General features: G+C 43.4%; 1 protein-coding gene across 1 annotated transcript; it reads right to left on the reverse strand.

Annotated features, from left to right (window-relative positions):
* Nucleotides 1-3878: 3878 nt before the first annotated feature.
* Nucleotides 3879-12847, reverse strand: LOC129855656 (tripartite motif-containing protein 16-like). Its single transcript, XM_055923552.1, has 6 exons — nt 12257-12847; nt 10779-10874; nt 7301-7534; nt 6951-7110; nt 6766-6825; nt 3879-5182 (listed from the first exon to the last, which is right to left on the reverse strand). The coding sequence occupies exons 1-6, from the start codon at nt 12836-12838 to the stop codon at nt 4674-4676; spliced, it is 1641 nt and encodes a 546-aa protein (XP_055779527.1). The 5' UTR covers nt 12839-12847; the 3' UTR covers nt 3879-4673.
* Nucleotides 12848-13290: the final 443 nt, after the last annotated feature.

Genomic DNA, 13290 nt, shown 5'->3' on the forward strand with positions numbered 1-13290 from the left:
AGAAGACACCTGTATCAGACTGGGAGAGACAGACCAGAGCAGGAGAAGACACCTGTACCAGACTGGGAGAGACAGACCAGAGCAGGAGAAGATACCTGTACCAGACTGGGAGAGACAGACCAGAGCAGGAGAAGACACCTGTACCAGACTGGGAGAGACAGACCAGAGCAGGAGAAGACACCTGTACACGACTGGGAGAGACAGACCAGAGCAGGAGAGGACACCTGTACCAGACTGGGAGAGACAGACCAGAGCAGGAGAGGACACCTGTACCAGACTGGGAGAGACAGACCAGAGCAGGAGAAGATACCTGTACCAGACTGGGAGAGACAGACCAAAGCAAGAGAAGATACCTGTACCAGACTGGGAGAGACAGACCAGAGCAGGAGAAGACACCTGTAGCAGACTGGGAGAGACAGACCAGAGCAGGAGAAGACACCTGTACCAGACTGGGAGAGACAGACCAGAGCAGGAGAAGACACCTGTACCAGACTGGGAGAGACAGACCAGAGCAGGAGAGGACACCTGTACCAGACTGGGAGAGACAGACCAGAGCAGGAGAGAACACCTGTACCAGACTGGGAGAGACAGACCAGAGCAGGAGAGAACACCTGTACCAGACTGGGAGAGACAGACCAGAGCAGGAGAAGACCCCTGTACCAGACTGGGAGAGACAGACCAGAGCAGCGGGGAGCAGTGCAGCAGGTAACAGGAGTGTCCAGAGATGAGTCTTTCCTTGGAGCAGGAACACATAGAGCAGAACTAGGACAGCATCATACTTTCTGCCCTACAGAAACTACAGTACCAGTCAAAAGTTGGGACACACCTGACATAGACAATCAGGTGAGAACAAATGATAGTCCCACTAAGCTCAAACCAGATGGGATGGTGTACCGCTGCAGAATGCTGTGGTAGCCATGCTGGTTAAGTGTGCCTTGAATTCTAAATACATCATAGACAGTGTGAAATGCAAATTACTATCAATTGCTACAAAGAAACGACTACTAAAGGACACCAATAAGAAGAAGAGACTTGATTGGGCCAAGAAACACAAGCAATCGACATTAGACCGGTGGAAATCTGTATTTTGGTCAGATGAGTCCAAATGTATTATTTCTGGTTCCAACCGCCGTGTCTTTGTGAGAAGCAGAGTAGGTGAACAGAAGATCTCTGCATGTGTATTTTCCACCGTGAAGCATGGAGGAGGAGGTGTGATGGTGCTTTACTGGTGACACTGTCAGTAATTTATTTAGAATTCAAGGCACACTTAACCAGCATGGCTACCACAGCATTCTGCAGTGATACGCCATCCCATCTGGTTTGAGCTTAGTGGGACTGTCATTTGTTTTTCAACAGGACAATGACCTAACACACCTCCAGGCTGTGTAAGGACTATTTGACCAAGAAGGGGAGTGATGGAGTGCTGCATCAGATGACCTGGCGTCCACTTGATTTGTTTAACACGTTGTTGGTTACTACATGATTCCATATGCGTTATTTCATAGTTGTGATGTCTTCACTATTATTCTACAATGTAGAAAATAGTAAACATAAAGATAAATCCTTGAATGAGTAGGTGTGTCCAAACCTTTGACTGGTACTGTATGTTAAGGGGATTGTTCACCCCTATAGAAAGGTTCATACCTCTAAATACCATCTTATTAGATGGAGCCATTTCCCCCCATTAGTTTGGGATTCAGACCTGCAGTCATCTTGATTTCAGATCACTTTGGAGAAGTGTTCCACAGGCAATACATCTATTGTAGAATAAATGGAACCTGGATCCATTTCATTCTAGTAACATGGTTTATGTGTGTTATAGCAGTAATGGGGTTAAACTGATATTAAAATGACAACTCCATAGGTGGTACCAGGTCAGGGGAGTTCATCTCTGCTCCCAGCATCCCTGGGACAGTACTGATCAACATAGCTGACCTGATGCAGAGGTGGACCAGTGATGTTTTCCTCCATTTGATACACCTTTACATGATAAGATCATACAAGATGTTACAGGCTTATTGCATGTGTAAACAGACCTGCGTTCAAATACTATTTAAAATAATGTTGAATACTTAATAAGCGATGCTTGATTGAGTTTGTTGTAATGGAACCAATAGAAAAAGCCCAAAAGTACAAACAAACCCCGCCCACCTGAAAGACTAAAGGAAATGCTCAAAGTATTTGTAAGATTTCAAATTGTATTTGAATCCAGGGTGGTCTTAGTTAGGGAACACTGTAGCAACAGAAAACAAAAACACATTTTAGTTCAGTTAGTCCCTCCCTGTTTCAGTTAGTCCCTCCCTGTTTCATTTGATTTTCTTCTGTTTGGTGCCTAGTGAATATGACTCAGGTCTCTGTGGAAACATCAATGTAAATTCACCTTTGATTTTTACTCCTCACTTTCCCTTACAGGTCCATAGGGTTTTACTGCCCCCTGCTGGAGACTAGAGCACACTGCAGCCCCTGGCTTTCTTTCTGCAGCTGGAGGATGAGGCCCTCGTCACCTGTTGTGATCTGTCTAACAAATATCCCCGGTGAAGGCAGGGTCCTATCTCATCCAACACTTCAATGACTCTTATGGAAGTGAGCATTATTTATCATTATTTATTTTGTCTTATGAAATTATGTTGAAAAAGAATGTCAGTAATGAGGGAATAAATAAGTCAGGTACAACCATTACCTCTCTCCTCTTTCACATCCTTCTATCATCACTCCATGGGGGAGTACAACCATTACCTCTCTCCTCTTTCACATCCCTCTATCATCACTCCATGGGGAGTACAACCATTACCTCTCTCTTCTTTCACATCCCTCTATCATCACTCCATGAGGGAGTATAACCATTACCTCTCTCCTCTTTCACATCCCTCTATCATCACTCCACGGGGGAGTACAACCATTATCTCTCTCTTCTTTCACATCCCTCTATCATCACTCCACGGGGGAGTACAACCATTACCTCTCTCCTCTTTCACATCCCTCTATCATCACTCCATGGGGACGTCCCAATAATCTTTCCTTCCTCCTGAAGTGGAGCAATCCTTCACTACTCCTCACAAATGTAAAAGCATTGGATTTGTGTTGGCATGGGGTAGAGGGAGTTTACAAATACCAGTCATTTCCTTTATAATCCATGAAGGGGAGTGGACAAGTTCACAATTAGAAAGGAGAGATAATTGGGACACACCCCATGTGTCCTGATAACTACAGGAATTAAACCATATTGAGGGTGTCTGCTTTCTATACGGTAGAGAGAGAGAGAGAGCGAGAGAGCGAGAGAGAACGTCAGGTAAAGTTCTGGAGATGAGGGAATATGTGATCAGAACCCCTCCAGTCTGGATAACCACAGTTAGGTCAAGTATGGACTATCAATACAAGTGACCATTTACAATGTGACCGAGTTCAATGGGTCTGAACAGAACTGGGTTATGTCAGACATGAAGTTGTCTAAACACAACTGGAATATCATTAGTTTGTGATTCATTGTTAATGAATTTTCAATTAGGAACACAGAGGAACAACCTGACAACACACATAACAAAATAACAATTAAAAACAAAGGGGGAGGAAACTACTAAAGTCACTACCATATTGTCATGTTCTAATAACAGGGAGAAACAATCTAACATCCAGAACACTACTTTAGATCTGGTCAAAAGAAGCCGATGCACTACGCAGGGAATAGGGAGCTATTTGGAACAGAGACACTAACTCCTGTATGAAAATCTTTCTCTTCCTCATCTGTCTGATATATCTGCCCATTTCCCCTCCCATCCTCCCTTTTCATTCTATTCTATCAGCCACACCACTAGCTCACCTCCACACAATCCAAAGAGAAGTTAAAGACACACCTTGGAATAAATAACAAAGGAAAACTATTACAAGATGAAGTTTAGTGTTGTATTTTTCATTTCCCATCACCAAAAATCATATTTAATCACTGAACAGTAGCAGGCCTAACTTAATCTGTTCCTGACTCTGGATAGTGGATAAAAAGACCATCAATCTCCAATGATATTAAAGTACTATTCTGAACATTACTGATATACTGAGTGGCAAGTCAAGATATCTGCTGGTTTTATTGTTTGGTCAATAGCCCCACCTTCTGGACAGGTTTAATGTTGCTTGACTGAGCAGTATGGGAGAAAGAAAGATGCCAAATGTAGGGCCTGTTTCCTGGACATCTACATTGAACATACTTTTTAGTCCAGGACTAGGATTAATCTGTGTCTGGGAAACCAGACCATATAGTTTAGTTACTATCTGTTCCATGTCCAGGAAACCAGTCCATATAGTTTAGTTAGTTAGAAGGTTAGTTAGTGATACTACCTCTTCCATATAGTTTAGTTAGTTAGTGATAGTACCTGTCCCATATAGTTTAGTTAGTTAGTAAGTGATACTACCTGTTCAATGCCACTGAGGAAAACTACATAGAGACAGAGAACCAATTGAGAAAACATATCAATGGTTCTGAATGACAACCAATATACATCAACACCATACATCATGATTCATGGACATGTACAAGATTAAAACATTGTATTTGATAAAAAAAAATAAGTACATTACATTTTAAGTTACTTATACAGTCAGACAAATAATTGTACAGAACAAGAGACCATTATATCTGGGGACCATCACCACCAGCATGACTAGTATCTCTGTGGACCCTACTACAGTTTAACCAGCTCAGCAGTACCACAGATATTAAACCCAGGATAAAGGGTCTGAGTAAATGTGGTCTGGACTCTGTGGAGGAGGGTCATTGTGTCAGAGACACTGTAGAAGGACAGAGTTCCTGCCTTGTGATCCAGGTACACTCCTACTCTGGAGGACTGAGGGCCTGATACTTTAGTCACAACATTATTGTGTCTGAACCAATAACCATCACTAGAGCACAGTAAACTCCAGGACTTGTTATTGTATCCAAATATATTACCTGTCTCTGTTCTGCTGATGTCTTTATATGAGACTGCAGTAACAACATTACCACTCCACTCCACCTCCCAGTAACAGCGTACAGACAGAGCCTCTCTACACAGAACCTGACACTGGTTGGTGAATCTGTCTGGATGATCAGGATATGAGTGGACTTTGTCTGTACGTGTCACCGTTCTGTTCCCTTCAGACAGAGAGAGGAGTGTGTGTGCTGTTTTTGGGTCCAGTGTGAGCTGACAGGAATCTGGGAGAAGAGCAGAGCAGAGACCAATGACGGGAGTTAGAACAACAAGTTAAGGCAGATACTGTATCTACCCAGTCTTTGATTAGAGCACAGCAGAGATCAAATCAGAGAAATATGAGGAGTCAGATAGATACCCAGTCTACTATTGATATATATTTCTAGAGGGATTGTTAGTAGTGTCAGTAAAAAGAGACTGTTCGTTACTTCACAATAAAGATACCCAGACAGATGCTACCGTCCCACCTATCCTAGAGAAGTTAACACCATAGTACACTCCAAACTCGTCATCAAGCTTGAGACCCTGGGTCTCGCCCTGTGCAACTGGGTACTGGACTTCCTGACGGGCCGGCCCCAGGTGGTGAGGGTAGGTAACAACATCTACACCACGCTGATCCTCAACACTGGGGCCCCACAAGGGTGCGTTCTGAGCCCTCTCCTGTACTCCCTGTTCACCCACGACTGCGTGGCCAAGCACGCCTCCAACTCAATCATCAAGTTTGCAGACGACACTAGGCTTGATTACCAACAACGACGAGACGGCCTACAGGGAGGAGGTGAGGGCCCTCGGAGTGTGGTGTCAGGAAAATAACCTCACACTCAACGTCAACAAAACAAAGGAGATGATTGAGGACTTCAGGAAACAGCAGAGGGAGCACCCCCCTATCCACATCGACGGGACAGTAGTGGAGAGAGTAGTAAGTTTTAAGTTCCTCTCCGTACACATCACGGACAAACTGAATTGGTCCACCCACACAGACAGCGTGGTGAAGAAGGCGCAGCAGCGCCTCTTCAACCTCAGGAGGCTGAAGAAATTCGGCTTGTCACCAAAAGCACTCACAAATTTTTACAGATGCACAATCAAGAGCATCCTGTCGGGCTGTATCACCGCCTGGTACGGCAACTGCTCCGCCCACAACCGTAAGGCTCTCCAGAGGGTAGTGAGGTCTGCACAACGCATCACCAGGGGCAAACTACCTGCCCTCCAGGACACTTACACCACCCGATATCACAGGAAGGCCATAAAGATCATCAAGGACAACAACCACCTGAGCCACAGCCTGTTCACCCCGCTATCATCCAGAAGGCAAGCTCAGTACAGGTGCATCAAAGCAGGGACTGAGAGACTGAAAAACAACTTCTATCTCAAGGCCATTAGACTGTTAAACAGCCACCACTAACATTGAGTGGCTGCTGCCAACATACTGACTCAACTCCAGCCACTTTAATAATTTAAAAATTGATGTAAAAAATGTATCACTAGCCACTTTAAACAATGCCACTTAATATAATGTTTACATACCCTACATTACTCATCTCATATGTATATACTGTACTCGATACCATCTACTGCATCTTGTCTATGCCGTTCTGTACCATCACTCATTCATATATCTTTATGTACATATTCTTCATCCCTTTACACTTGTGTTCATAAGGTCGTTTTTGTGAAATTGTTAGGTTAGATTACTCGTTGGTTATTACTGCATTGTCGGAACTAGAAGAACAAGAATTTCACTACACTCGCATTAACATCTGCTAACCATGTGTATGTGACAAATAAAACTTGATTTGATTTGACTCACATTGTAACAACTGTTCTCTGATCTTGTGCTCTGGAGGCAGTACAAAATCCACTATATTCACTACAGACACACAAACACATTGACAGAGAGGGGGAATGTTATCATCATACCATATTCCACATGTATATGACTAGTAGGGCACTTTCAATGGTCTAAGGTTGATGTTCTTATTATTTTAAACACACCTGTAGTGGAGATCTTAGTACATTCTCCTTTAAGGAAGTCTTCCAGTTTCTCTCTCAGTTCAGACACAGTCTTACTCACATCTCCAAAGTACTGAAGAGGAAGGACAACAATGCTGGGTAAGTCTGAAGATACACTGATACTGGAGAGAGACTGATAAGTCTGGAGAGAGAGAGGGACAGAGAGAGAGAGTGACAGAGAGAGAGAGAGAGAGAGGGAGAGACAGACAGAGAGAGAGCGAGCGAGAGCGAGAGGGACAGAGAGAGAGGGAGAGGGGGCAACATAATGATTGAGATGAATAGTTTCACATTAGGTTAATTTCATATCACATGTAACAAGGCAGTTTAGTTACCTGGAGGAAATGGATGTGATCCTCTGTGTGTGAGAGCTGCTCCAGCTCAGTCCTTCTCTTCCTCAGCTCAGCTATCTCCTGCTTCAGTTGCTCCAGGAGTCCTTCAGCTTGACTCACTTGAGCCTTCTCTTGGGCTCTGATCAGCTCATTCACCTCAGAGCGCCTTCTCTCAATGGAGTGGATCAGCTCAGTAAAGGTTTTATCACTGTCCTCCACTGCTGCTTGGGCAGAGTGCTGTTGAGAGAGAGAGATGGAGAGAGGAAGTGCAAGAGAGAGCGAGATATCGCGAGAGAGTCACTTGCCATCCATATTACACTAACACCCCCCCCCCTCCTACAAACACATTGCGTGCCACCACAACCTCCACACAATCACATTATACAGTACCCAACACCACATCACAAAACACCATCCAGCACTACATTCCAACCGTACATCCAACCCCTCCTCTCCAGCCATAGAGACAGCCCCCCCTGAGCCCCCATACCTCCTGAAACATCTCCACACTGTTGATAATTTTGTAAAACTCAAACTCAACCCTAAGGCGTCAACAGTAATGGCATTACCCTGGCAACACAGAAAAAACATGATGAACAGTCTGTCATTGCAGAAAACGGACACCCCTCCCCAACTCCCAGGTCAACCCGAGCCAACCAGCTATTGGTGTCCAGGGCTCCATGTAATACCCTCCACTGGACGACCCCTGACCTTTCCAGCACTAGGAGCTTATAGAGCACCCTCCAACTATACCCTGCCATGCTCTCAGCCCCCACAACCCCCTGCCACTGATGCCCCTTCACTCCCGCTAAGCCCACCTCCGTACGGTACAGTAGCCTCTGTGCTGCTTTGAGTCATAACTCTGCCACCCTGTTCTCCAGGTCCACCAAACCCAGTGATCAGTGGGTTGTGGACGATAGTCTCCTCCCATACCCACGGCCCAGGGACCACACCCCCATCTCGTGTGGGTCTCAGCAGCTGCCAGGCCCTCAGTACTGCAGCATAGAAATCAGAGACCCCTGCTGTATTAAGTCTCTCTGGTCGCATGATGAAGAGCTGCTGATCCAGCCACAAAATTCAATTTTCCCTAAATGGGACCAAAAAATGTCTACCTTTTTATCTTACCACTACAATCTGTTCTTAGAACCAACTGGAAAAAATATGGCACCTTCTTGGTCCCCTTTAGGAAACAATGAGACGACAAGAGTTCTAGGAGTAATTTCTTTGCATTGAATATTTTAGGTTTTAGGTTTTAATTACCAGCAATTGGTCACAGCATTGTACGCTGCCCAAACTAACATCACTCGAAATAATAGGTTATCCCGATTAAAATGGTGTAGAACTTCAAACCATTAAAATAAATACATCTATTAGAGATAATTGGAGAAATAGACAGACATGTCCCTATTTCCCCAAAACAAAGGCAGTCTGAAAGTTATAACAGCAGTCTTTTATTTAACCAGCTTACCATTTATCTACTACCATTTACCTTTTAGTGTTTAACACCAGTCTTTAAATTACACTTCATTACTACAACGATTATCAATAAGCCTGAACATTAAATCAGTCACCTCTGGTAAAAAAAAAAAAAACGTATTTTCCTAATACACTCAATGTCAAATTCATCAACCAGCAGCGAGCGCGCTGCCTTCTCCCACAAGAGAGGGGCATGTTGAGGTAAATTTACTAACCGTGAGAGTTGCATGATGCCATTTATTGTCGGGCTGGATCGTCTTTTCTATTCCGAGGCTGTTTACTCCCAATATGACATATTAACATGATGGTATAATGCGTGTTTACTAAGGTTGAGGTTAGCACATCTGACTAGTGATTATTTGACCGCGGTTCAATACCTGCTATAGTTAACGTTGTTTTGCTCTCCCAAAAGCAACACAGGACTAATACGAGACATATAGCTAACTGTAAAGTAATGAGTGACCATTTTAGGAAATCATGGGATATATAGTCTTTGGTTGCATGCTATTTTATGTCAATCATATTGCTGCTTGTAGCCTATAACTGATGCTTCATGGTCTTATGCTGCCATCTATTGGAAACATTTACCAATTAAAAGTTATTAATTCACGTATAGACATTGGTGAGGCAGCTGAGAAATAAAGTGCATTTCTCTTATTCATTCCAGAGATCAGTCTCAAACCTGCCCCTGCATCCCACACCAATTGCTGGACTTCACATAGAGGTTACTAGGTCACCCAGTTCAAACCACATTTAAAAAAACAAAACAAATGTATCTTGTCTATCAAGTGTTCTGCCTTGCAATAACAAATATAATAAAATAACTAATAACAAAACTACAAAATGCTTAGATATGTATTGATTAACAAAATAATCTAAACCCTATTTAGTACTATAATGGTATTTACTAACATCATATTATTACTAAAATAGTTTCTAAACGTGTTCTCCTAATAATAATAATAATAATAATAATATTATAACGTTTCTTCTTCTTTGGAGTTTAACTGCGGTTGGCATCCAATATGTTGCATTACTGCTCCCAGCTGGACAAAAATATAAATACATTTTACTTTGTCATTCAAAATGGGAAAAGGGGAAAGGAATATTTAATAAAAATATATATATAATACTGCAAAACAGCCTTCCAACTAACCCTACACTCATTAAAAACCCACTACCCCATTCCACTACTTTGACCCTATCTGCTCCTGCACCATGCCAACGACCTGGGAGGACGGGACACCACCACTCAACACACCCTGTAACTCTTCTGAAATCAAATCTTGTATGAACAAATACTTTTCTGCAGCTGCCACAACAACATCTATTTTCTGGGATTTACGTTCCATTTCTGTGGTACAGTTGATAACCATTGCTATGAACGCTAAGAAGCCAACCTTACTGAAGCATATATCACTCGTTGGCCTAGCCCTCTGTGCTGGCACAGATCTACTACTCACAGGGATCCTCTCAGGATCCCTCACCCTTGACCCATCCTCCTCTACTTCTTCACTGCCTCAGCATACGACACCTTCTGCACTACTCTGACTCTATCCACCTCAACCTGCCTCTCTCTCACCAGACACTTCTGATCCCCAGCAACATGGACATCCCTACAGTTGACACACAACTTTATCCACTAAAACTACACAATCCTCTATCCCGTGACCTCCTGCACACTTCCCACATCTTGGAATCTCCCTCCTACAAACTGCTGCAACTTGACCATAAACGTTGCACCTGAAACAGCCACTATGCGACTTCAAAATCCGTGTCGGCCCAATAGGGAATGTCCTCTTGGTGTAATGGTCAAGATGTTGGTTTCTTCTGCAGTAGACCTGGGTTCATATCCCGTCAGTTACATTAAGCAGTCTATTCTCTGAAAGGGGTCCAGACAGCCTGTTCCCAGCAGTGGGGTCAGTGGGATTGGAGAGGGGCCCCTCTCTCTCTCTCTGGAGGAGAGAAGTGAAATGGTGTCTCCCCTCTGGTCAACAATACTCACCTTGAGAGACTCCACAGCCTGTTGTAGCTCCTTCAGCTCCTTCTCTCTCTCCTGGAATCTCTGCTGGACCTTCTGCTGACTCATCCCCAGCTGCCTCTGTGGAGAATCACTCTTCAATGAGCTATCAAGCTTTATTTGTCCAGTAGATCAATAGTATAGTAATGTGACATAGGGCCCATAGAGAGGAATTTCTAAAATATTGAAAGTCCATTTTCAATATTATATTTTTATGTTGCTATGTGAATGATTATAGTTTTTATGGTAGGCCTACATGTATCAAGGAGTTTTTATTTAATTTATTTCACCTTTATTTAACCAGGTAGGCAAATTGAGAACACGTTCTCATTTACAATTGCGACCTGGCCAAGATAAAGCAAAGCAGTTCGACACATACAACAACACATAGTTACACATGGAGTAAAACAAACATACAGTCAATAATACAGTGAAAAATAAGTCTATATACAATGTGAGCAAGTGAGGTGAGATAAGGGAGGTGAAGGCAAATAAAATATATATATAAATACAAATATTTAAAAAAGGCCATAGTGGCGAAGTAAATACAATATAGCAAGTTAAAAAAAAACACTGGAATGGTTGGTTTGCAGTGGAAGAAGGTGCAAAGTAGAGATAGAAATAATGGGGTGCAAAGGAGCAAAATAAATAAATACAGTAGGTAAAGAGGTATTTGTTTGGGCTAAATTATAGATGGGCTATGTACAGGTGCAATAATCTATGAGCTGCTCTGACAGCTGGTGCTTAAAGCTAGTGAGGGAGATAAGTGTTTCCAGTTTCAGAGATTTTTGTAGTTCGTTCCAGTCATTGGCAGCAGAGAACTGGAAGGAGAGGCGGCCAAAGGAAGAATTGGATTTGGGGGTGACCAGAGAGATATACCTGCTGGAGCGCGTGCTACAGGTAGGTGCTGCTATGGTGAACAGTGAGCTGAGATAAGGGGGGACTTTACCTAGCAGGGTTTTGTAGATGACCTGGAGCCAGTGGGTTTGGCGACGAGTATGAAGCGAGGGCCAGCCAACGAGAGTGTACAGGTCGCAGTGGTGGGTAGTATATGGGGCTTTGGTGACAAAACGGATGGCACTGTGATAGACTGCATCCAATTTATTGAGTAGGGTTTCACCGAAGTCGAGGATTGGTAGGATGGTCAGTTTTACAAGGGTATGTTTGGCAGCATGAGTGAAGGATGCTTTGTTGCGGAATAGGAAGCCAAGTTGAGACTGAACTTTGGACTCATTAAAGGGCATGAGTCCAAAGTTCAGAATGATAGTGTTTGACTTTCGAAAATGGTGATACTTTTGGAGAATCTGGGTTAACATATCTATATACTCAAGGTTTGTGTTCATATTTGTTCTGCCGTGGATCGATTTCATTTGAATGATCTCATATTCAAATAGCCTTAGATCCTACTGTATCTTTAATTCTTTGTTTATCAGACAGTCACCAACAAGTTGTTTTGGTCTTACCTGTTTCTCAGTCCTCTCTGCTGCAGCTGACACTGTATCGTGGCCTTTATGTTCATCCATTGTACACAGATAACAGATACACTGCTGATCGGTACAACAGTAAACCTCCAGCAGTTTGTCATGATGAGAGCAGATCTTCTCCTGTAGTTGTGAGGTGGCTTTGACCAGCTTGTGCTTCTTCAAAGCAGGAGATTCATAGTGAGGTTGCAGGTGAGTCTCACAGTAAGAGGCCAGACACACCAGACAGGACATGAGGGCTTTCTGCTTTCTGGTCCCAGTGCAGACATCACACGCCACATCTCCAGGTTCATCATAGCACAGAGCAGGAGGGGGAGCAGCCAGGAGTCCTGTCTTCTTCAGTTTCTCCACCACCTCAGCCAGCACAATGTTTCTCTTCAGAACAGGCCTTGGGGTAAAGGTCTGTCTGCACTGTGGACAGCTGTAGACCCCTTTCAGAACATCCTGATCCCAGCTTTCTTTAATACAGCCCATACAGTAACTGTGTCCACAGGCAGTAGTCACCGGATCCTTCAGTAGATCCAGACAGATGGAGCAACAGAACAGTTCCTGATTCTCAGCCATTTTGGTGCTCTCTCCTGTAGGTTAGGCAATGGCAGTGTGAAAGATTACTTTCTGTTTCATGGAACTCTACACCAGAGGACAGGGAGTGTCTTCCTACTGGACTGTGTTCTCTGTATGTCGCGGGGTGTGGTTTCTTTAAAAAATAAGTATAACAGAGTGTTGGGTAGTAGGCAGAGATGGTTAGTATTTATGTTACATGTATTTGAAATACGTATTTTAATTACTGTCACGACTTCCACCGAAGTCGGTTCCTCTCCTTGTTCGGGCGACTTTCGGAGGTCGGCGTCACCGGTCTATTAGCCATCATCGATCCACTTTTCATTTTCCATTTGTTTTCTCTGTAATTAATAATACCTGATTAAGCTAATCATGTAAATGTAATTAACTAGAAAGTCGGGGCACCATGAAAGAATGTTTATAAAGCTGTTATCTTCCGACTAAACTCTTAAAGA

Source organism: Salvelinus fontinalis, chromosome 5 (assembly GCF_029448725.1).
Source record: "Salvelinus fontinalis isolate EN_2023a chromosome 5, ASM2944872v1, whole genome shotgun sequence".
NCBI classification, from domain to species: Eukaryota; Metazoa; Chordata; class Actinopteri; order Salmoniformes; family Salmonidae; genus Salvelinus; species Salvelinus fontinalis.

Excerpts from the sequence above, each read along its gene's own strand:
- LOC129855656 (XM_055923552.1), bottom strand. The coding sequence starts at position 12,838 with ATGGCTGAGAATCAGGAACTGTTCTGTTGCTCCATCTGTCTGGATCTA. Across the intron at positions 7,535-10,778 it reads AGGCTGTGGAGTCTCTCAAG|CACTCTGCCCAAGCAGCAGT; the intron begins GTGAGTATTGTT and ends CTCTCTCAACAG. Across the intron at positions 6,826-6,950 it reads TACTAAGATCTCCACTACAG|TGAATATAGTGGATTTTGTA; the intron begins GTGTGTTTAAAA and ends GTGTGTCTGTAG.